This window comes from Sinocyclocheilus grahami, unplaced genomic scaffold (assembly GCF_001515645.1).
Source record: "Sinocyclocheilus grahami isolate Dianchi unplaced genomic scaffold, SAMN03320097.WGS_v1.1 scaffold1120.1, whole genome shotgun sequence".
Classification (NCBI taxonomy): Eukaryota; Metazoa; Chordata; class Actinopteri; order Cypriniformes; family Cyprinidae; genus Sinocyclocheilus; species Sinocyclocheilus grahami.
In genome coordinates this window covers 25620-50888 of record NW_015506299.1, presented here as the reverse complement: position 1 = coordinate 50888, position 25269 = coordinate 25620, and the positions used below count along the sequence as shown (strand labels likewise).

At 38.0% G+C, this 25269-nt stretch overlaps 3 protein-coding genes across 3 annotated transcripts in view; 2 read left to right on the top strand and 1 right to left on the bottom strand.

The window, feature by feature from the left end:
- The window catches only part of LOC107567008 (alcohol dehydrogenase iron containing 1), a 9402-nt gene extending 6801 nt beyond the window's left edge, over nucleotides 1-2601 (top strand). The window contains exon 14 of the mRNA XM_016252591.1: nucleotides 1758-2601. Coding sequence (XP_016108077.1) covers nucleotides 1758-1841 — 84 coding nt within the window. The 3' untranslated portion in view covers nucleotides 1842-2601. The remainder of the gene's footprint in view (nucleotides 1-1757) is intronic.
- Nucleotides 2602-10117: 7516 nt separating this feature from the next.
- LOC107567007 (deubiquitinating protein VCIP135-like) lies at nucleotides 10118-15220 on the bottom strand. Its single transcript, XM_016252590.1, has 3 exons — nucleotides 12468-15220; nucleotides 12137-12223; nucleotides 10118-11067 (listed from the first exon to the last, which is right to left on the bottom strand). The coding sequence occupies exons 1-3, from the start codon at nucleotides 15055-15057 to the stop codon at nucleotides 10418-10420; spliced, it is 3327 nt and encodes a 1108-aa protein (XP_016108076.1). The 5' UTR covers nucleotides 15058-15220; the 3' UTR covers nucleotides 10118-10417.
- Nucleotides 15221-16915: 1695 nt separating this feature from the next.
- LOC107566999 (centrosome and spindle pole associated protein 1-like) overlaps nucleotides 16916-25269 on the top strand; it is a 13509-nt gene continuing 5155 nt past the window's right edge. Inside the window, exons 1-19 of the mRNA XM_016252582.1 lie at nucleotides 16916-17350; nucleotides 17891-17989; nucleotides 18072-18129; nucleotides 18226-18320; nucleotides 18913-18972; nucleotides 19317-19468; nucleotides 19570-19629; nucleotides 19760-19848; nucleotides 20256-20352; nucleotides 20582-20731; nucleotides 21582-21687; nucleotides 21894-22041; nucleotides 22132-22197; nucleotides 22288-22400; nucleotides 23087-23236; nucleotides 23485-23622; nucleotides 23757-23825; nucleotides 24191-24251; nucleotides 24788-24914. Coding sequence (XP_016108068.1) covers nucleotides 17891-17989; nucleotides 18072-18129; nucleotides 18226-18320; nucleotides 18913-18972; nucleotides 19317-19468; nucleotides 19570-19629; nucleotides 19760-19848; nucleotides 20256-20352; nucleotides 20582-20731; nucleotides 21582-21687; nucleotides 21894-22041; nucleotides 22132-22197; nucleotides 22288-22400; nucleotides 23087-23236; nucleotides 23485-23622; nucleotides 23757-23825; nucleotides 24191-24251; nucleotides 24788-24914 — 1838 coding nt within the window. The 5' untranslated portion in view covers nucleotides 16916-17350. The remainder of the gene's footprint in view (nucleotides 17351-17890; nucleotides 17990-18071; nucleotides 18130-18225; nucleotides 18321-18912; nucleotides 18973-19316; nucleotides 19469-19569; nucleotides 19630-19759; nucleotides 19849-20255; nucleotides 20353-20581; nucleotides 20732-21581; nucleotides 21688-21893; nucleotides 22042-22131; nucleotides 22198-22287; nucleotides 22401-23086; nucleotides 23237-23484; nucleotides 23623-23756; nucleotides 23826-24190; nucleotides 24252-24787; nucleotides 24915-25269) is intronic.

Sequence of the window (25269 nt, the reverse complement as noted above, 5' to 3'; positions counted from 1 at the left end):
TTTCAAATTTTCCTTTCTCTTTGGAGTGTTACAAGCTCTTGGTGCATAAAGAAGATCTGTAAAGCTGCAAAGACTAAAGTCTCAAATCCAAAGAGATATTCTTTATAAAAGTTAAGAGTCAACCACGCCTACCTAAAACGGCTCGTTCTAGCACGCCCCCACATGTCTACGTCACGATGTGGGAAGATTTGCATAACGCCGCCCAAATGTTCACGCAAAGAAAGAATTTTATTCTTTTATTCTCGCTGTAGTATTGTTGTTGCTTTGCTTGTGTCCACCACATTTAATGGAGGACTGTTTCCTGAGAGTAGACTAGTAGACTACAATGTCGGCTGTTCTGACTCACAGACTGTAAGTATGTTTTCATATTTAAAGGATTTGCTACAGACGATTCAAACGCGAGTTTTGAGCAGTGTAGAGTAGCGCTTGTTGTTTGTCATTTCTCCGATCACAAATGCAGACATGGTTTATGTTTACACGGCGCGATGCAACGCAACGCGTAAAAAGACAGTATAAGTCATTATAATCCATAATTATGTCCCCACTGGATGCAACAAATGCCTCGTTTATAATGGGTTTTACTGGTTTTGTCTCGTCACACTGGGACACGGCATCAACAGTATGGAGAGGGGCGTAACATTTCCGTCACATGCTTGAGGTATTCGGCCAATCACAACGCACTGGATAGCTGGCCAATCAGAGCACACCTCGCTTTTCAGACAGATGAGCTTTGTAAAAATCAACACATTTCAGAAAGGCGGGGCATAGAGGAGAAACAATAATGTACAGTATGTGAAAAATAATGTGTTTTTTCTTTTTACCTGAAACTGCATAAACGCATTTCATTACACCAAATACACAAAAGAATGTTCTTTTTAGCAACATCATATGACCCCTTTAAATAACAAAATAAATAATAAATGCATAAATATAATTAACATTTATTAATTTATATTAATGCTAATTTATACGCTGTTTACAGTATTACATATATAAAAGTAAAAAAAAATAAAAAATGATAATATATATATATATATATAATGAAGTATAAACTTATTTTTTCTCACAATTTTTAGAGGTATTCGGCCAATCACAACGCACTGGATAGCTGGCCAATCAGAGCACACCTCGCTTTTCAGACAGATGAGCTTTGTAAAAATCAACACATTTCAGAAAGGCGGGGCATAGAGGAGAAACAATAATGTACAGTATGTGAAAAATAATGTGTTTTTTCTTTTTACCTGAAACTGCATAAACGCATTTCATTACACCAAATACACAAAAGAATGTTCTTTTTAGCAACATCATATGACCCCTTTAAATAACAAAATAAATAATAAATGCATAAATATAATTAACATTTATTAATTTATATTAATGCTAATTTATACGCTGTTTACAGTATTACATATATAAAAGTTAAAAAAAATTAAAAATGATAATATATATATATATATAATGAAGTATAAACTTATTTTTTCTCACAATTTTTATTGTCCCTCCCATATTAAAGTGTATTAAGTAAAATTAAATGTGATGTAAGAGCTACATCATTAATGCTTATTTTAATGACTTCACAGTTTTAGCATCATAACAAAGTATGTACATACATTAATATGGTACTATACGTTTTATAGCCCCAGCTTAAATTGCAACACTCCAATGCTTACAACATTATACTAACCAATATCACATTATATTGTGTGTTAAAGCTATCTCAGAATGATTAATAGAGGTTGTTTGTGTGTGTTTGACAGGAGCGGGTAACTAAACTGTCTCCTCGAGCTCACACTGAAGAGGATCTGACTGCTCTGTTTGCAGCATCCATGAAGCTCTACTGAGCAGACTGAAGGACATTTTAACATATTGACGGGGTTCTCAGAAGCACAGCCTCTGATTAGCTGTGCTGATTTCATTATGTAAGCAGAGACACTGATCTTAACACTCTTACCTCACTGACCTTTAATCCTTTCAGTGATGTCACTGTCCTGAGCCAGAAAATCAGAGACAGTAACACACTCACAATCAGATACAGTATTCTGCATATCTAAAATATGACACATACATGTTTTTACTGTGATGTCAGCATATTTCAACATAATTATCATTGTAATATATTTAAATCACACACACACACACACACACACACACACACACACACACACACACAGAGTATGCATACTCTCCATTCAATCTAACTATTAAGGCTGATTTGTTAATCAGAGTGATTTAGGCAGGTTGGATTTAAATGAGTCTAATCTAAGAATCAGGTTTAGACTTAATCTAGTAAACGACATTGTTTTTTCAGTTGAGTTGTTTTTATATCTTAAATCAATGATGAATTAAAACTGATTAATGCATTCAGATTAATTCATTCAAGCTGTCCTGAAATGTTTATCTGAAGTGAGGAACGCTTATAGGATTTTAATAAACGAAGATGTCAAAATACTTTCCCTATATCTTAGTATTTCACTAATATTAATCATCGCTACACAAGTAATTTTCTTTGAAATGGAACTAGAAGCATTAAAAACTGGATTTAATGGAGTATATAGATTATTGTGTGAAATATTATGAAACCTGAATATTTCTTACTGTACTGCAGGCTAATAAAATGTATGAAATATGAAATATTATTTTGCTGTGCCTTTTTTTTTGACGTATATAAGGGTTTTCTATTTAGGGCCCTGTTTCGCTAAAGGACTGGGTATATAATGTGAAGTGTAGTGTTATTTGTTATTGGTGTGAGTGCAGCAGAGAGTTGACTTTTAGAAGCGTGTGATTGGCTGATCAGAGCTATGACCTGCAGCATTTAAACTACTGAAACAGATTTAAATAGATTTAAGAGTGCTGATGTTTCCTAGAAAAGCACCTAAACAAGATCTTGTAATGTGTGTGCGTACAAGAGAGTATTTAAAGAGGGGAGAAGATTTAGCAGTTGCAGTGATTCTGAATAAAGCGTCTCAGTTCTTCTTGCAGTTTGTGTGTTGTTTGACTTCGTCATGCAGCAGATCTACACACAGAGCCATGAAGAGTTTGAGGTGTTCACCACTGTTCTGTCTCCTCAAGGTTAGTCATCTTTTCTTGCTCACTTTGATAATTTCTGCTTAATTTACAAATATCATTACAGCAAAATTATTGAATCTTTCAGTTTGTCGGAAGAGAGTGATTTTCAGGCACCAAGGAGAAGAGGTAACACATTTTCTCATTTGAGCTGCAGGATTATGTAATACAGCAGTTTATAATACAGAGCTGATGGTAAAGATAAAATATGTTTTTTTGTGTGTATGAGATGGTTGTGGCAGCAGACTACAGTGCAGACTGTGATGAAGAACTGAGTGCCCGTGCCGGTGATGTGGTGTTGCTGCTGTATCAGGAGAATGCTGACTGGTGCTATGCCCGACTTCAGAACGGAAAGGAAGGATACCTGCCCACAGCCTGCTTCACTACGGTACTCATGCACTCAAACACGTACGATGCACAAATGATACACCACATGGCCTAAGAGAATAAATTGGTTCTCATTCTGGAATGAATAAACCTACTACAATATACTATACTTGGGTGCAAACTGTAATGTTTTCTGACAGTTAATTGCATGTTATTTGCAATTAAATGAAAATATTATAGTTTACATTTATATTAGACGCAGTTATTTGATCTTAAGAGTGCTTTTTTGGACTCATATAAGTAGGACTTGTTTATATGTAATGTCTTAAATACTTCAGTTGTGTTTGAAATATGGTTAAAGTGTACTGCCAAATGTACTGACAAGTATTTATGGTAAACTAAAATAAATGTGAAAGTATTTTCTATTGAAACTTGAACGTTATGATCGTAAATATATTTGTAAATACATTTGTAATGATGAGCTTGAAGTTTAGTCAATTTAAAATATATTAACTTGAAATATAATATCAAATAATACACCTGTGTTACATTATAATCAAGTACTTTACATGTGCTTTAGGATGTTAGACGACACATCAAAATAAGTGTACTTTAAAGCACAACAAAAGATTATTAAAACATAATGATTTAAAATTTACTTTTAATTTGACATTAAATTGGGCACTTTATTAACAAAATGCTTAAGTGTAATAAGAAGCATAGTCATGAAAGTATACTCTAAGTATAGTAAAGTGGCCTTTATTTCATTAATATTGTTTTTTTTAAATGTACTTCTAAGATTTGAAGTACACTACAAGTGCAGTAGTGCACATTCAATATAATTAAGCACACTTCTTTTCCATAAGGGTTAATAGGGAGTTGGTGCTCGCATTGCTGCTGTAACAGCTTCTTGTCTTCTAGAAAGGCTTTCTACTCCATTTGTTTGTACAACCTTCATTTTAAGATGATTATTTATATAATTTGCTTTAGTGTGTCAGTAGGACATATCAATATCAACTGAGATGGCCTAAATCTAGATCAAAACTGTGTTGACTTCTCCAAGATGCTTGGAACATTAAAAACAAACCGGAAACCTAAAATTGACTTTTCCTACTGGCATTGGTGTGAGTGCAGCAGAGAGTTGACTTTTAGAAGCGTGTGATTGGCTGATCAGAGCTATGACCTGCAGCATTTAAACTACTGAAACAGATTTAAATAGATTTAAGAGTGCTGATGTTTCCTAGAAAAGCACCTAAACAAGATCTTGTAATGTGTGTGCGTACAAGAGAGTATTTAAAGCGGGGAGAAGATTTAGCAGTTGCAGTGATTCTGAATAAAGCGTCTCAGTTCTTCTTGCAGTTTGTGTGTTGTTTGACTTCGTCATGCAGCAGATCTACACACAGAGCCATGAAGAGTTTGAGGTGTTCACCACTGTTCTGTCTCCTCAAGGTTAGTCATCTTTTCTTGCTCACTTTGATAATTTCTGCTTAATTTACAAATATCATTACAGCAAAATTATTGAATCTTTCAGTTTGTCGGAAGAGAGTGATTTTCAGGCACCAAGGAGAAGAGGTAACACATTTTCTCATTTGAGCTGCAGGATTATGTAATACAGCAGTTTATAATACAGAGCTGATGGTAAAGATAAAATATGTTTTTTTGTGTGTATGAGATGGTTGTGGCAGCAGACTACAGTGCAGACTGTGATGAAGAACTGAGTGCCCGTGCCGGTGATGTGGTGTTGCTGCTGTATCAGGAGAATGCTGACTGGTGCTATGCCCGACTTCAGAACGGAAAGGAAGGATACCTGCCCACAGCCTGCTTCACTACGGTACTCATGCACTCAAACACGTACGATGCACAAATGATACACCACATGGCCTAAGAGAATAAATTGGTTCTCATTCTGGAATGAATAAACCTACTACAATATACTATACTTGGGTGCAAACTGTAATGTTTTCTGACAGTTAATTGCATGTTATTTGCAATTAAATGAAAATATTATAGTTTACATTTATATTAGACGCAGTTATTTGATCTTAAGAGTGCTTTTTTGGACTCATATAAGTAGGACTTGTTTATATGTAATGTCTTAAATACTTCAGTTGTGTTTGAAATATGGTTAAAGTGTACTGCCAAATGTACTGACAAGTATTTATGGTAAACTAAAATAAATGTGAAAGTATTTTCTATTGAAACTTGAACGTTATGATCGTAAATATATTTGTAAATACATTTGTAATGATGAGCTTGAAGTTTAGTCAATTTAAAATATATTAACTTGAAATATAATATCAAATAATACACCTGTGTTACATTATAATCAAGTACTTTACATGTGCTTTAGGATGTTAGACGACACATCAAAATAAGTGTACTTTAAAGCACAACAAAAGATTATTAAAACATAATGATTTAAAATTTACTTTTAATTTGACATTAAATTGGGCACTTTATTAACAAAATGCTTAAGTGTAATAAGAAGCATAGTCATGAAAGTATACTCTAAGTATAGTAAAGTGGCCTTTATTTAATTAATATTGTATTATCTGCAATATTGTTTTTTTTAAATGTACTTCTAAGATTTGAAGTACACTACAAGTGCAGTAGTGCACATTCAATATAATTAAGCACACTTCTTTTCCATAAGGGTTAATAGGGAGTTGGTGCTCGCATTGCTGCTGTAACAGCTTCTTGTCTTCTAGAAAGGCTTTCTACTCCATTTGTTTGTACAACCTTCATTTTAAGATGATTATTTATATAATTTGCTTTAGTGTGTCAGTAGGACATATCAATATCAACTGAGATGGCCTAAATCTAGATCAAAACTGTGTTGACTTCTCCAAGATGCTTGGAACATTAAAAACAAACCGGAAACCTAAAATTGACTTTTCCTACTGGCACACTACAGCTAAAAATATAATTACCTATCTTAAAACAAATGTTTTTTGAAGCATCTAATATTCATAAGACATACGCACAGTAATGAATGTGTATATATATATATATATATATGTATAGAAGCAGGAGTCATTGAGGCCCATTGTGACTCAGGCATCGCAGAGCTTTACACAAACGTCATCTAATGATCGGATTGGCTGCTCTGGGTGAGTATTTATGATGTTGTGTAACTCTGATTTGTTTTTGGCGTGTTGTGTGATCACTGGTGTTTGTGTTTCTAGAGGGCGTTCTCTGAAACTGCCGCGGCGAGCGTCTCTGTCAGGAGTGCCAGGTTCCCCTCGATTGCTTCAGTGGTTGCTCTCTCGTCGACGTAGTGACGGACATGCTGTACGTTCGATCGGCTCCATCAATCCTGCATTTCATCCTGACTGATGCATCCAACCCTAGAGCTCCACCTTTCTCTTCTAAATGGGTCACAGAACAGCAGAAAATAGGACAAGTATGACAGCAAAGTTCAGTCTGTATGCAACTCCTTCAGATTTGGAGATAAAACAAGTTCGGTGTCCTGATTAGGGTTTGGGGCCTCAGTAACTTCGTAGCCAGTTCGTGGCACTGAACCTGCAACTGGTGTCAAGAATCTTAACCATTACTGCCCCATGTAAATATGTAAATATTGTGATTTTGATTGGAAATGTCACACTCTTCTTCACCTATGAATGTATTTGATATGTATGTTTTGACTAATAATACAGAAAGACTACAATGAGAAATTGTTATTAGTTTATAAATGTGTACATATATGTATATATATATATATATATGCAATGTTTATATTAAAATGCTAGTGTTGCTAGCATTTTAGTGTATGTTCATTTTAGATTTCCATTTTAAGAGCAGCAATTTTTTTTGTTTTTGGTTTTATTTCACCCTGAATGTTTTTTTTAATTCTGCGTAATACATAAAAATGATACAATGTCATTTCAACCACACCTCAGACCATAACAAATCACGAAGTATCTAAACTAAACTATTATTGTTTTTTTCCCAAATTTGTAATTTTCTATGGTATGAATAATTAAATGATGGTGTTTACCCTTTTTAGCTTGTATTTCGAGGACGTTGGCACATAGCTCTGACTGCTACAAAATTTAATGAAATAAAAAATCATTTTGTAATTCACAGGCTATAATGATCATCGCTTCATCAAGCTTAACTAGGAGAAAAATATCAACTCCAATTTGGTAATACGTTACAATTAGGTTTAATTTGTGAATGTATTATGAACTAACAATGAACAATTTCTTCAGAATTTATGGAAGTTAATAACAATACATGTACTATTGTACACATTTGTTCATGATACATTGTTACATTAATTTTTACAACCAAAAATATAAAAAATGAATTAGTATACACTCAGCAGGCTGTGGCCAGTAATATTTAATTTGTAAAAGTAATTACTTTTATTCAGCAAGGATTCATTAAATTGATCAGAAATGACATTAAAGTCATTTATAATGTTACAAAAGATTTGTAACAGTGATAAGAAATGTTTCTTGAGCACCAAATCATATTAGAATGATTTCTAAAGGATCATGTGACACTGAAGACTAGAGCAATGAAAATTCAGCTTTTTCATAACGGACAAATTACATTTTAAAATGTATTACAATAGAAAACTAATTTAAAATTGTAATACAATATTACAATATTACCATTTTTACTATATTTTTATATTTATACAGCCTTGGTGAGCAAAGGAGACTTCTTTCAAAAACCTTACTGACCCCAAATAGTTTGAACAGTAGTTTATGTACAGTTTAACATCAATCAAGATGGAAAGTATTGTTAATTATTTCATGTTGGCATTAAATTAAATGTTAACATATACAAACTTCTAGTAAAGTAATACCACTAATTCACATTGATGTGGTGTACTCTATAGTGACCTATTAGAGATAATAGAAAACTGCATTAGAAAGTGATTCAGAAACAGCGGCCACATCGTTTCATACATATGGAATAACTTTATTGTTATTAGGCGAAAAGTAATCAAGCATGCAAACAGCAGATTCATCAGCTGCGTAGAATCATCCAACTGTTTTATTGAAAGACAGAGAAACAATCCAGAAGGAAGGCAGGGGGTGGGCAGATTCAATATCTGTACAGATGAAAGTATAATACAATATATACCACTATTGTACACTGGAATACAATATATCAAGAGGGCAGCAGTCACAAAGAAACAACCTGCGCTTGAGTCTGTGTTACATGAAGCAGTAAAACATTTCTTTTGCGCTGCTCTTTACACCAACAATATCAATTATGTTCAAGAGCGAATAAACACACCCACACAGAAAAGTGCTCTGGTATAGATGTTGCCAACTTAAAAATCAAAAACCAATGTTTTAAAATCAAAAACTCATCAAGCCTCCATCATCATGCTTCACTTGGCCTTGGACCAAAGTCAGGCCTCGTTCCAATACACCAGTTTATTCTTCTCAGATCGGATCCTCTGTCATACAGAAGTGTGTCACGCACAAACACTGCAGATCAGAGCCGGGGAGGGTAGAAGACTCATTAAGGTTGTTAACAACAGGTTTGGCCACCAGTTTTTTGGCAATGCCGGGTTAAATGCAACAGCTCAGCAAAGTTTCAATAGATAAAGCTCTAGGATTTTCCATCGGTTTTATCCTCTACCCAGTGACAAAGCTCAACAGCTCTATTAACGGTTTACTTTTTTTGGGGTTTTTTTATGAATCAGTTGCCAAGGTGACAAGAAAAATCTGTCTAGAACAGAATATGGATATCGTTTTTTTTTAATGAACTCAAAAGAAAACTCTTAAACCGTCCTTGACGCACATTGCCCTCTACTTCAGCATATTAGTATGGCCTAACACACAGGTAACAATATTACTACAGCGCTGAACTCAGAATATCCTGAAAATATCACCCACTCTGCTACTTTCTGTTCAGAATTTACCAGAGTCTACATTACATTCCGCTACTAAGTAAACTTCTATGAATTGTCTTGTACTGAACAGTGTTTAAAGAAGACAGGACATGCAAAATGTTACAGTAAAACCAAATGACGAGTCTGAATGACTCTGGGCCGCAACAAAGGCAACACTGACAAGTTCAAAGGCCAATCGGAGATTACAGAACAGAAACTGGCTCTCAGATGTACAGATACTCCATGCTGGTCTGCTGAGCTCTAAGTGTGTAGTGGGACGATTAAGTAAACGTGAAATGCTGCTGGAACTCTTTTCCAGGCTTTTACCACATAGTGTTCTTTGGATAGACAGCAATTAATTGTGGGTAACACAGGGTAGAGAAGCAAAAAAAGATGACCATATCACTGAATTGATACCTGTTTGTTCCATAGGCCAGAGGTGTGTTGAGGACACAAACATATGATCAAGAAGACCCTGTTACCTATTAAGTGCACACAGATGCAGGGCTGAAGTTTAGACTCAGAGAGACAGTCAGTGTTTCAAATTGGATTGTGAATTTTTAAGTTGGTTAGAAAGCTGTGAACCCAGCAATGAGGGTCAAAGTGCACTTTGATTATTTAAGTACTATGTGAATACTAGCAAAGCTCAAGGGTGATCTTGAATGGATAGTTCAACCAAAAATAAAAATTCTGTCAACATTTACTCACCCTCATACCATTACGTATGACTTTTTTCTTCTGCAAAACACAAAAGAAGACTTTTGGGTCCAATGTTATTTTGGACCCCACTGGCTTTCATTATATGGACCGAAACATTCAAAATATCTTCTCCAAAGATCTTCTGTGTTCCACAGAAAAAAGTAAGGCAATGGTTTGGAATGACATGACGGTGAGTAAATGAATAACAGTATGTTCGATTTTAGTTGAACTATCTCTTTAAATTAGTGTGCACCATGTATATATTTTAGGTGAATGAAAGCAGACACTCAAGTCCTGTAATAATCACTCCAAATTTCACATCTTAAGACTGAGAATATTTAAGGAATGCGTTTCACACTCAAACGATGCATATGTAAATTGGCTGCACCATTATTTCTTAGTTGAATCACAGTGTGTGTGTGTGTGTGTGTTATGCCAGGAAGCTCACTCTGCTATATGGGTAATGAAGTATCAAGATTGGTCCATGGGTTCAAAGGTGCTGGGAGGCTCCGCACCGTGACTTTCCATATCCTCCTGTTTGTCAGGAGCCTCTTCTTCCTTCACATCATGCCTTGCTGTAGCATGCTGGCGCAAGTGTTTGTCCATGGACGCTTGTATGCTTGAGACCATCTCCTGCAAGCGCTGCCGTTGGGCCTCGATCACGGCGGGCTCCAGCCCTAAACCGCGGCCCTCACGTAAAGTGAGCATGCCTGGGGCAACGCGCACCAACTCCTCCCCTGACAACGTTATCTCTTCACCTCGAGCGCTGTTGCTGAGATCCACGCCGCTGCTGTGCTGCCGCCTGATTGGTGGGTGTTCAGGAGGGGCAGAACCCAACGAGTGACCTTTGCCCTGGAAGGCCGTGACGGTCTGCTCTTTCCTGCGCACAGCACCACCAGCGCCCAATCGCAAGCCATGTACGGGGCTTCCCTCACGGCTACGGGAGGCTGCATCTGAGCGGAGCTGGGAAAGTGCCTCCTGGACGAGCTCCTCCACATCAGGGCCCACTGGAAAATGGCCGGCTGTGTCCACACACAGCTCCAAACGCTCCTCCGCAGCATTGAACACAAACGTTTTACCCAACAAATGGGGCAGTGTGCAATGCTTCCCGTCCAACAGACCTTAACACAGAAATACAGTTTATTAGTTTCTCTAATGCTCTCACAAATATGACAATATGTATAGCAATTTATGCATTTTTGTGGAATAGCAAACGCCAAAAAATAAAACAGAAACAGTAATAAAAGATATTTTTGGCTCGGAAGGCATATCATATATTTGTAAAAACAAACTAAAAAACAAAAAGTTTTAAGGTTTAAAGGAAAATAAAATTGAATAAGAAATACTTCAGATTCTGAACTAATTCTACGTCACATCAAATTAAATACATTTGTGACAATGACAAGTTGAACTCCGATGCGAAAGGTTAGATGTTCTTGAATCTAGTGAAGCACAAGATCATTTCATGCTGGAAAACATGATCATCATCAGGTTTTAAACAAACCTGTGGAGTTCATGCAGCTTGAGTCCTGCTGTCATTTAACATTTACTTTTATCCAAAGCGACTTAAACTGCAATCAAGGTACACAATAATAAAAAAAATTTTTTATCAGTTCTTGCTCTCCCCGGGAATCAAATCTGCAACCTTGCAATTGCTAGCGCCATACTCTACTGCTTGAGCTACAGTAAACCAGAAAGAGGGACAAACCAAATACTAAGATATTCTAAAATGTGTTAACTTTTCACTTCAACTTCTCACTTAAATTGTTATGCTGATAGTATAATTTGTAAAGAAAATTTTTATTAAATTAAATTTAAAAAATCCTAATTTAAAAATGCAAAATAGCAGCTTTTCACTACTTTTCTCAGACTACCGGGCATGTACAGTTAATCTAAATTTTATTATTTTTTAACTCCACTGCATTGCCTCTATCAGCCAGTGGCAGACCAAACAAAAGTCTGGATTAACAGAGGACCACTTCCACACCACAACCACTGAAAATTAGTCTGTATTTTTAAGAAAATAAAACCAGTTCTGAATAAGAACCGGTTCTCAAATCCTACTCTCACAATACAGTGTTACTGCAAACGCTTTTGGCAAGACATATAGTCTTTGTCATGACAAGCACAATTTAGAATTTTGAAAACTCAATTCAAATTGTGTGAGAAAGTGATAAAAAGACAGATTACCCATGTCTTTCTTCACAATATTGTAGAAGACTCCTCCTTGCTGGAACAGATGAGGCAGTTTCTTGGCATATGACCAGACATCTTCACCTGAGAGAAACAGAACAAGAGAGAGGAGAAGAGAAAACATTAAATAGACAGGCCTCACAGACATTTAGTAATCAATAATTAAACATGATCTGAAATTACAGAAGAATCATCCTGATTTGTAAATTACATAAATAGGCTTGTATCATACAATCCAGAGTCACAAACACACTTAAATAGAGATGTTGATTCTAGTATGACACAGTCTTCTCATAAAGCAGATCTATAACAGGAGGGTGTGTCTTACCCATAAGTGCTGCCAGGAGACACAGTGATGACATCTCAAGGTCAATGTTGTCCTGAAGTTCCCTGCTACTGGTGCGGCTGAGTCGTGAGTCAGAGTGAGCGTGCGTTTCAGGCGTGTGAGAGTGCATCTGGGTCATGGGAGTATCGGGCGAGCTCTCTTTCAGCGCTTCCACAGAGATGCGGTCGCCATGCTGAAGCGCCACGGGCTGGTTCTGGTCCTCGGGACGTGGCGGGGGCAGCTCTCTGGGTGGGAAGCCATGTCGGATGCACAGCTGTCCGGGCGACAAGCTGAAGACCTGGACGATGGAATTCTGGAGCTCACCGTAGGTGGTGTGCGGTTGCAGCGTAAGCATGGCCTGCCGCCCATCGCTGGTCGTTACACGGATTTTCTTCTCTCCGCTGGTGGGCGGCACTTTGGTGGGTGTGGGAGGTGCAGAGGATGATGAAGAGGAAGGAAATGACAGGCGAGGATCCTGTTGACGCAAGCGGTCTGTGCTGCGGCGCTGGGACAGGGCCGCCTGCTCGCTGATGCTGTGCTGCAAGACCCTCTCGGTTCTGCTCATCACCAGCTCCTCTTTATGCAGGGTTTTGCCCTTCTGTCCTGTCAGGATGATTTTAGTAGGAGGGTGAGTGGCAGATTCACTCCCGTCTCTAACATCCTGCACATGAGCACCTTCGATGGCCACTGGATTGTATTCGTCTTGGCTCCTCTTGGCGGTGTGATGCAAGATGGTGTTCACCACTTTTTGGACCAGAATCTCACTGCCGAACTCACCGGGGAAGTGCTTTGTGACGAGTCGCATCGTCACATCGTAAACGTTGCTGTTGAGAGTCGGATCCGTTTCATACTGGAACCAATAAACGGTCTCTCGCACCACGCGGCCGCCCCACTCCAGAGTGATGGGGAAAGCTTCGGGAAGATTTTCGTACTCCTTGCCCTCCCAGAAGTGTTTGAACCCGCAGCCACACTTCCCACCCTGTGAGCGAGTGTTGGTACGGTCTCCATCCAAATAGACCACAGAGCCATCGCCACAAACACGCCGCACTGAAGTTCCGTGACACCAGGTGCAGGCCGTGAGTGTGCTGAGTTTGTAGTCGGGCACCAGCACATCTTTTTCTGGGTTATAGGAACAAACCAAACTATTTAAAGGAAAGCTGTAGTTCTTGTCCGCTCGTAGCGTTCCGTGAGTCGACTTGGCCAAGTTGTAGAGTTTCCCTCCCGGGATGAGCCACTCTGCTGGCACGTGGAGCTCTGAAAGGGCATTGCAGACAAGGCAGCGGTGGAGACGACCCTCCTGAACGGATTTCTTAGCCGCTTCCGTCACCTCCTCAGGCTGCACGCCGATCACTCCAGTGCGTCGATATATGTACTGGTGGACGTCAGCGACTAGAGCGGGGTGGATGCCGTGCTTGTCCATGAAGACGTCCTCCATTGCGCCTACGAGCCGCAGCAGGTATTTATCCTGCAGGCTCCGGTCGCCCCCGATCACACAGCTTCCATTAGAGTCCAAGCTCACATATTTGCGAATCAGCTCTTGAGGAACACCCCAAGCTTTCGGGAGCAGTGCAGCAGGTAAACGGGGCAAAGGCAAGCCCTTGATGCCCACTAGGGGTAGATAGTGATTTCTGCCAGAGCTACTCCAGGCAATGCAGATGGGCTTGTTCAGAGTGCCATCTTTTCCTCGGCACTGCTCTTCTGGAACCAGGCCTGGCAAGAAGGTGGCGGAGTAATCGCCTGAGCTGCGCATGCCGCTCAGGGAGTCCAACAGGATAATGGGTCTGTGCAGTACATTCGCCAGGCCGAATATGTGAATGTTTCTAAGGCCCAACGGAACACCTTCTGGAGGGACAAACAACGGGTCACACTCATTAATAATGTCTTCCCATTCTGCGGCATCTATAAAGTCCTGGAAAAGGGCTTTGTAGCGGCCTAAGTTCTGCTTGAAATTGAGTTTTAGGTTTTCTCGAAGGGCATGCCAGAAGAGCTCACGTCCAACTAATGCCCTGGACACGGCGTGTACCAGGCAGTGTCCGTCTCCGTCCACGTGCACAGGAATAAGACACTCTCTATTTAAGTTTGCTTTCTTGATCTCCTCCAAAGTGTCATGCAGGTAGATCAGGCTTCCTGACCGGTCCCGTCCATACCCAACAGTGGACACATGCTCTTGCTCGATGAGAAATGCACGGTCCCCAAGAAGCGAGCAGTCGAAGATCTCTCCCTGGTTCATTTCCTTCAAGAGTTTGGCAGTGCCTGTCTGTTTGTCCATGCCATAGCGGGTGAGGATGGGAGACAGCAGCTTGCAGTGATAGTTGGACAGTCCCATCACTTTCACCAGCTCTGAGCCCTTTTTAGGAGGGCCTGGCACACCCAGCAAAGCATTTCTCAGCAAATTATGAAGCACTACATCTGGGTCAGTCACTTCCTCCACATTCGCGAGGTTCTTCTGTTCGTGTCTCTGGCCGCACTCAGTGCACTCGATGCTCATGGAGGAGTGTGCGGGGAAGAAGAGCTTCGCCTGGCACTGCGGGTCCGGGCACATCCCGCATAAAATGCGCCTGTCCTTCTGCTTCGAGCCCGGAATCAACGACATAGTCCAATCTAATATCACTTCTGACGCAGCGGTTTACAAAAGCATCGCTGTCTAAGCAGTGACGGGCGATAGAAAATTATGTCACCTCACGCAGTTTCTGTTTTCCAGTAACAAACACAACACGGAAGCGGTTCTGTAACACAGTGTGACCCTATGGGCAGCACAAGGCATGCTGGGAGATGAAGTTCTGAATCGTCACAGGTCTTCCAACGACATTATTTTAAAAATGATTGAAATGTATTCTAATATTATACAAAAATTATTGGGTTTTCTTTCTTTTTTTTTTTTTTACGAAATGCAATATTTGTTTACTACCGACTGGGACGAATCATACGATAAAATAACAAAAGTGACTTTAACAAAACTACAATATCCACAATACAAAGAAGGCCAAAGGTTGTGTTGTGTTTATTGAGGTCAGCAATCTCTACATGGGCGTGAGAATAAACTGCAGCTGTTTTATAAAAACATACACCGTTTCATAGATTGTTTCTTTCTCTTTCTCTGTAGAAGACGAGTACTTAAAGTTCACAGGCTGAAAAGATAAAATGTAATGTTATGTTGCATAAGCTATAGCAAATAATATTGTTTATTATAATGTGATCTAATATTTATAAATTAAATTATCGTCGAGTTGAGATAATTATCTTTTTTGCCAAAAGAGACAACATCATGCTTGATACTGAACATGTGATTTGTGAAGAAAACAAAGTTAATAGGCTATTGTGAATGCAATCCTTTAATTGTGCCTCATTTTCAATCAGTATTTTTGTTGAATTATGTAAATTACAGTATATATATAAAAAAGTAAAACTAGTTATGCAATTAGCTTTACAATAAAGCTGGCCGTTTTATTTCAAAACAGTATAAATTACAATTCCCATTACAAAATGCTATTAAACATATTCATTTTATTATTCTATTATTCATTATAGCATTATTTGCCATGTGGAGGAAATGTTCATAACTTTTAGAAAAATGACAGAATTACTTTTTTTTTTGTTGAGATAATTATCTTTTTTGCCAAAAGAGACAACATCATGCTTGATACTGAACATGTGATTTGTGAAGAAAACAAAGTTAATAGGCTATTGTGAATGCAATCCTTTAATTGTGCCTCATTTTCAATCAGTATTTTTGTTGAATTATGTAAATTACAGTATATATATAAAAAAGTAAAACTAGTTATGCAATTAGCTTTACAATAAAGCTGGCCGTTTTATTTCAAAACAGTATAAATTACAATTCCCATTACAAAATGCTATTAAACATAATGCATTATTTGCCATGTGGAGGAAATGTTCATAACTTTTAGAAAAATGACAGAATTACTTTTTTTTTAAATTTTAAGTTTTTTCCAATAAATCAAATTTCGTTGAATTATGCAAAAAAATGTCATAAAGAGTATGCTAAATAGTACATAAGATGCTAGTTTTAAAATTAGTCTCGTTAGACTAATTAGTGAGTTGACTAGTTTTTCCCCCCACCCCAAAAACGTCTAAAATGTAATATCCATTACAGAATGCCATAATACATCAAATATATTGTAGAGGAAATGTAAATGACTTTCAGAGAAAAAACATAATTCTCTTGTGATGAATTTTAAACATTGAGAACGTGAATAGTGAGTTTATTTGTAGCCTACACGTGAGAACGTTTTTCATAAATTATACACATACATAACAAATGGTGTGCAATGAACAGGGTGAATGGGTGAAGGTAATTTGATTTATTTTCTTTTTTTAAATGTATTTGTTATAGATTTAAAACCTCTATTTTAAACCCATGGCTTCTTCCGGGTTCAGTGGGTTGGCCTAAAAAACGTCACGACCGAACAAAGACAGGAAAGGAAGACTAGAAGAGAAGAGAAGAGTAGAGTAGAGTAGAGTAGAGTAGAGTAGCGGCGCCCTGTTTCTACTCGATGCAACCCGGGGATCAGTGAAATCAGATTATGAACCGATTAACATATTAGATAAATATACAGTTTGTTTAAAACAGCGGTTGTTTCCAACATATGAACAGATCGAGATATCAGATGACACATGTATTACCTTTACCTAATGAAACAGTACATTTTCTGTTGAGATTATTAGTTCGGAATAGAGTTTGTATCAGATAACACCTTCGATTTAGTAAATAAACAACGCACTTTAGTAACTTTTATTACCGTGTCTATTATCGATGTGATCTGATCAAATGGTTCTTTTGTGGAGTGGAAGATGTTTTTCAAAGTGGAGTCTGGCTTGACTGCGGTTCAGATTCAGAGTTTCAGCACAAGAAGGAATTCAGAGAGGTGTGCACTAAAAGTATTTTTTAAGGGTGGTTCATCGATCATAAGCATTTGGAGACCTTGAAAATGTCTGAATGTCATTCCATTAGATTACATGGCTGAAATATTAAGTTAAAAAGGTCATAATTTGTTGCATATTTGATACTTGTTTTATGCACTTCTTGCTTATTGTGTTCTATTTTTCTTTTCTCTTATTTTCATTATTAATAACTATATTTTTTTGTACCTATAAATTTAGCTTAACTACATTAGTTAACACGAACTACAAAAATACTTCTAGAGTAGCCTAATATTAAAAGCTGAGGTTGTGTTAATATTATGTAATGGACCTGAGCTGGCATAAACTGACAATACATTTTTATTAACTAATTGTAATTTTATATTATTGCTTGTTAGTTATTACATGCATTAATTAATGGGACTTTGCTGGAAAGAATTACTGGTATTATTTATGTAAAATAAGCTATATGTATCTACAGGTGGCGCTGTAGAGCTGCAGTTTATGTTTGATGTGCTTTGCATTAACATTTGTATGTGTTCCAGATGGATGAGTTATTGGGGAAGTTTCTGGAAGATCAGAAAACAAAGATAGCAGAGGAGAAGGCATGTCTGGAACAGGGGCCCCCTTACATGGAGATGAGGGTGAGAGAGAGTTAATGATGGGGATAAAGAGAATGTATGTGACTGGTCTTCATTGTAATGTTGTTAAATATTGATGTGTCAGAGGCGGACAGGCCACGTTCTCCAGAAAGAGGACATCCCTCTACGCACAAGTCGGCAAGGTACAGCACTGTTTGCAATTTAATATGGTTGTTAATTCATTTCTGTTAAATGCATACCTGGTTTTAAAGGTGTGTATGTGTAATTTCATTATGTAGATGGTGTGAGTCTGCCACTCGGAGAGGAATATGAGAGAAAGAAACACAAACTGCAAGAAGAACTCAGGAATGATTACAGGAAATACATGGCAGGGGTGAGACACAATGGCAAGCGTGCCATCCTCAAAACCATTTCAAACACAATAGGAAACTTTTATACAGACCCATATTACAGACCTCTGATTAGACAGCTGTACATACGCGTATCTGCATTGTTATAAAGAGAAACCTCACATCTTGAGCTTTAACACAGCTTTTCTTTTTTCTGTATACTTAAAATAATATATTAATAAACATTTATGTAATTTCATGTTTAAAGGGATAGTTTACCCAAAAATGAAAATTTTGTCATCATTTACTGGCCCTCATGTTGTTCCAAACCTTTGTGAGCTCCTTTCATCTGTTGAGCATAAAAGAAGATATTTTGAGGAATGTGTGTAACCAAACAGCCGACAGCAGCCATTGACTTCTATAATATGGGGGAAAAAATATAAGGCCACCCAGAGTATGTGATTTTGCATATGTGTGGTTTCAGTTACATGTGGTTCCTACATTTTTCCCGTAAATTAGACTGTTTTTGGTGAATCGCAATTTGATTGTGAAAATGTTTGCATCAAACTTTTGTGTACACATGTTTAGTGAATGAGACCAACTCTTTATTTCTCACTTACTTTCTGTCTCTTGCAGAAAGATCACTGGGATACTGGTGACATTCACACCGTTCCAGAGAGAAGACGAATACCCAGGGTACAGTATTGGGTCAAAAGCATGATTGTTTCTTTTTCCCTCCTTCGGTACAACACAGTTTTGTTAGGTTGAAATTTCACTTCTGCGATGTATGTTAAACTTACTAAAAAGTATTATTGTATTACCATGTTTTTACTACATGGCACAATTGTAATAATGTGTTTTTGATGCTATCCAACTCTCCACCATCGCATCCTACTTCTGAACTACTTCATTAGAAAAGCAACATCACCTGCTAGTGTATCATGCATTACCATAATATTACCATCTGATATTATCACTGTACTATGGTTCTGCCAAAGCACTGTTTTGTAAGGGCAAATCTCTCCCGCTCACTTTTTCAGACGGTCCGTGTGAGGGATGTGGCCACCCTTACAGAGGTGTGTGGGCTGGGATGGGGCGTGTGTAGCTCTGAGGAAGACTGCAGTGATGAAGAACTCATGCTTTTGCAAGGGAGGCGACATCAGAGAGAGAGAGACACCAGGACGGCAAACAGGTGAGGACAGAGACAGAGGGAGAGATGTTTAGAACTGGTGACTCGTGTCACGAATATTTATATATATAAATTAACACCTCTGTCTCTCTCTTTCTCATAAGAAGAGGGGAATTGTACACAGAGACAGGACATCACAGGAGCAAACTACAGCACAGAAACAGGTAAAACATGCACACACTGATTAGATTGGCAAACTGGCAGTTTTAATTAGTTTATTTTTTTTTGAGTGGCAGAATGGCTTGACTCACATTTATCTCTTCTTCTTCATTGTTGTTCATGTTACTGTTGTAGAATGTCAACATCCATTGCGACCCAAGCCAATGAAAGATCTCTATCTGTGGCCAGTCAGGACACAGTTTGCACCACTGGACTTTTAATAGGTATGAGTTTACCTTGTTACTGCTCTGATTGGCTTAATAACTGGAGAAGTGATGTTTCATTGCTTCATTCAATGGAGAATGATTCTGATTTGATTTTAAAGGGATACTTCACCCAAAAATGAAAATTCTGTCATCATTTACTCACCATCACAAACTGTCGTCCCAAACCTGTATGACTGTTTTTCTTCTGTGGAAGAAAGAAAGAAGATATTTTGAGTTTAAGTCAGTGGGCGCCAAAATAGTTTGGTTCACAATGTTCTCCAAATCTCTTTCTTTTTTGTTCTGCAGAAGAAAGAAAGTCATACGGTTTGGGAACGATATGACGGTGAGAAAATGATGACAGGATATTCATCCATTTAACTGATATTAAGGCTCAGGCTTCTGACATGGCTGATTTTGATTGACAGGTGCAGTGGATCTGGAGGCAGCACTGCAGAGGAAAAAGGAATGTTATAGGTGTGAACTACAGGAACAAATCGCAGAGAAACAGAGTCACAGGAGGAGGTGTGTGTTCATGCAAAATAGTCTGACTGGAGTATTTGGTTTATATTGTTACCTCATTAGAAACATACACCCAATTTTCTGTCGTACGTTCGTTTCGTAAATGAGGCCCAGTGGGTACATATGAATCATATTTGCTTACTTTTGTGCTGTAAATAATTTTGGCACTGTGTTGGGTATTCTGGATCTCTTATTCAAAACCACTTGAATCTACTTGGCATGAAAACTAATTTTTAAATCCATTTAGCATAATATTCCTACTGGTGCTACGTCATTACTCTGTGTTTGTTTCCACAGATTACCCAATAACGGGAGTTTCTTTTTCAACATCATCAGGAGAGCCACACCCACTCAGTCCGCACAGTAGAAGCACTCACAGACAGTAAGAGTGCAACAGACACTCACAAAAAAGCAATTCAATCATGACAACTCTCAAAACATTTTAGCATGGAGATGGTCTCGGCGGAACAGATCTGCTACGCTGCTGCTGAATTGCTGCTGCTGTTGGTTATTGCTGTAGTTGTAGATTATTGCTGCTGCAAGCAAGTACAGGAACTTGCTACTGCCAATGCATATGGCGATACGGTGCCATGAGTATTTAAGACATACTGCTGCTGCACAAATAGCATATAAAATTACACCGTAGCAGATCTATACAGGTGGAGCTGGGGAAGGTGGAGGGTTTCAGAGAACTCTGAAAGCGCACTGCAGGAATCTCAAGTGAATGCTAGCCAGCCATATAAATGCAAGGCAGTAAACTCATTGGCTGCATATGCAGCATGAACCAATCAGCTTGTGCCAAGTCGTTTAACTCTCTGAATATCATCAGTTACGTTAACACCCGTCAGAATGCGCCATCTAGAATTTCATGACTGAACTATATATTTTTTTCAGACACATTTCTGATCATAATTTGTGGTTGTTTAGAAACAGGCAGTAACACCAGATAAAGTTGTCTAGTAGTAGCAATCTAAGTGTTGGATAAAAAGGTATCATGTAGACAAACAGTGACTGTAAAATATGTATTTTAGGTATGGGAGTGACATATTTCGAGTATATTGATATTTGGGATAGGGTCACTGGACCCTATCCCCAATGATTGACCATTGGGCTAGTTTTGAACTTATAATCTAAGCTATTTTTTTTCTCACACTTTTAAACAATATGCTTATATGCAGACAGTTAATACACATCTTGTTTTTGGGGTGTATTTGTGCTTGTGTGTGTTTCAGGAGGATTGTGGGTGAGAATGAAGTTGTGAGTTCAGGTCTTTTAGTGTTTCCTGCACATCACGCAAAGATGGACAGACTCAGCTATAAAGAGGAGCTCAGAAAGCAGGTGTGCTATTATATATTCACAGAGGGGTGTGTCCTTATTGCATATTAAACAGTATTTTGTAATGACATAGTAAAAAATGGGTGTGTCTTCATTAACGTTGGGTTTGCATTTATATATTCCAACTTCCTACTTGGAAAAAGAGAAATAGAATGCTTCTTGAAGACTTCCAGCTTATTAGGTTGTTTGTTGTTGTGCCCTGTGAGTAGATAGAGGAGCGGGCCACACAGAGGAGGGTGGACAGAGAGGACAAGCGAAGACTGGAGGCTGAACTTGAAGCCGATATGAGAGCATATGAACCCTGGGGAAGAGGCGGAGCTGGTGCACCACTCAGAGACAGCACTGGAAATCTAATTAGTATGATTTATTTAGTATGATTTAATCTCCTTGTAGCTTGTTAGTTATGGAACATGTGACTATAGAAATGATGTGTTTGTGTGTGTGTAGCTGATCTGAAGATGCATCTTTTGAATGCAGCAGCTGCAGCACCACCACAAAGGTTGGAGAGGCCAGGTAACATGTTAACACGTGTTCACATACAAACACGTATGGTGTCTTTAGTGAATGTTTACATCCTCAAGTTCAATGTGTGTGTATTTGAAGGTTTTGTTGAGACACACACTCCACAGATTGCAAGAGGGAATGTGTTTAATCAGATGCTGTCACCCCAGCAACTACTGGAGCAAGACCAATACAAAGCTTATCTGAGACTCCAGGTACACACATGCACTACTGTTCATGTTTCGGGTTGGTAGGATTTTTAGAAAAATATAATATTATTATTAATATTTTATCCAGTAAAGATACATTAAATTGAACATAAGTGAGAGTAAGGACTTTTACGTTGTTACAAAAAATTATTTTTCAAATAAATGCTGTTGCTATGAACTCCTATGCTGTTCTATTCTTCAAACATATTAAGCAGAAGCATTTCATGTCACTGTTGAAGTATTAAGAATTCTTAAAGATATTAGAAGAAATAAGAAGAAATATTTCTTAAGCACCAAATCGGACTGGAGTGATGATGCTGAAAATGTAGCTTTGCTGATTAACATTAAAATTAAAAACAGTTGTTTAAATTGTAATTATTTTTCACAATATTACTGTTTCTACTCCATTTTGACCAAATAAATGCATATATATATATATATATATATATATATATATATGTATATATGTATATATAAAATCTTACCAACACTAGACTTTTGAACAGTAGTGTACATACACACAGCCTCTTCACACTCATACATATATTTATATTAAATTATAGATATTGTATCACAGATTTTCCGTGTGGTTCAATTTTAAAATGTTTGGATCCCATTGTACCTATATATATAAACCTAATTTTTTTTGTGTGTGTTTATTTTTAATTTTTTAATTTTGTGTGTGGCATTAGATAGAAGATAAGCAAAGGAAGCAGGCGGAGGAGAGAGAGTGGATGAGGGCAGAGGAGGAGAGGGAGGACAGGCGACTGGCAGAACAGAGAGAGAAAATCAGGAGAGAGTATGAAGAGGAGCAGGAGAGCAGAAAACGCAGAGAGATGGAGGTCAGACAGACGCACATGCACTCCTGCCTGTTTTATTTTTAGTGATGCACAGTGTAATAATATGATAATAGTTCACTTTAAATCACATTTTCCATCCAAATAAAGGGAATTTAAGTGCTTAAGGAAATGCCATCAAATGCATGTCGTCGTGTTTAATTTTCCAGTGCATTATGTGAGCACTCCTGATGACCTCAGACCATCTCAGTGACCAGCACTGCTGACTTTTATGTAAGCTTATCTTTTTGCAGCAAAAACTGAAGAATGAAGAACTCGCTCGTCTTGTGGAGGAGAGACGGAGGGATGCAGAAAAAAAGAAAGAAGAAGAGAAAGAGAGAGCAGCTGTAAGAGAACAGGAAGAGCAAGAAAGACAAATACGACTGCAACAGGTGTGTGAAAGTGAAATTTACTGGAGTGAGCTACATCTCAAAAGCTGTGTATATTTAAGTTATATTTGCCGAAAATTTCTCTAGATGTAGTGAGTGTGTGTAACAGTATTGTCATCTTTTTTTTTTATTTTTAGGTTCAACGTGCACCATCCCCTCCTATCCCTACCCTACAGAAGAAATACCGCAACCCTTCAAAGGCTACGGTAACAAAAATGGTTGGGAACACAACATTTATTTGTACAAACAAACATGGCAAAAGCTCATGTTCACTTCATGTGTATAAAATTATGTGTAACACATAACAGTGACTATAAAATATACATTTTAGGTTATAGGAATGGTATATTTTGAGTTTTGATATTTGGGATAGGGTTAGTGGGTTAGTTTTGGGCTATTGTTTATTGGCCATTGGCTAGTTTTGTTATGCAGATCTGGCAACCATGATTTTCTTCTCATGACCTTGTTACCAGACCCTCAGCCTAATTACCAGAACTCTGTCGTCTTTCCTTCAGATGATTGCAAACACTCAGGTTGACTTCTCACTCACTAAAGTCTATGTATTTTTCAGGATTTCTCTGCGTTTCGGGCTCTTCTATCTCCAGAAAACGGAAACAACCAGAGAACAGAGAGTAAACACTCATCCATGTGCACACATATCATGATGGAGCTGTCCGATTGGCTTTTTTGATTTTATATATTAATCTAAATATATTTACTACACCATAACCCTGAGCTTTACAGAATTGATTTTCCCAAAATTTTGGTGATTTCAGGTTTTACAAACATTGCGAGTATTTGATCCCTAAAGTATTTTGGTCTTTAGTTCATAGACTAACACCTTGTCTACATTGGACGCAACAGTTGTCGTGTCGCGCCGTGCCGCAACAGCTAAAATCTGTCTACACTGGACACGACAAAGCGGCCATTGAAAATCATTTTAAATTTGTGTCAGTACGTCATAAATAGAACACAGCAGCAGTTTACTGTCGGGAATTTGTTGCGCCGCGCCGCATCCAGTGTAGACAGCATAATATGTTGTTGTATTTTGTCACGTTGCGCCACTCACATCCGGTGTAGACACTGTGTTTGAAGTATATTTAATTTTTACTAGCTAATACCATCCTCACATATTTTTGAAGGGGTTAACTGTATTTGTTTTCTTCAGAGTACAGAAGTGAGGTTGTAAATGAGCTGTATGCGTTAAGAAGATGTCTGCGCAGTGAACAGCGGCATCTGGAGGAGCAGCTCTTGCAGACGGAGTGGGATCATCTCCCCTCCCCCCTCACTGACAGGTACAGTATACAGTGTGTTTGTGTGTTGATAGTTAGCCACATGTGACCTGTTAGTCAATCTGTACATGAATACAGCTGGTCACTACAGTTGTACTGTCAGAGGCAAAAGCATCAGTCTTTCCTGGTCTTGGCCTGTTTGTACTGGTTTTAGCTGGTTTTGCTAAATGATCTGTTTTTTATAGATTTTTCATCGCTGGAAAACTCTTTTCCATTGTGATCTCTCAAACTAATGGTTTATAATTTTGCTTTCTGGAAGGAAATTATGCTTTGGAATGATCTCTACAGCAATATTCCCGATGGATACACCCTAAAAGGAATCAGAGTAATAAAAATGTGATGTTTGTGTTTTTTTTTT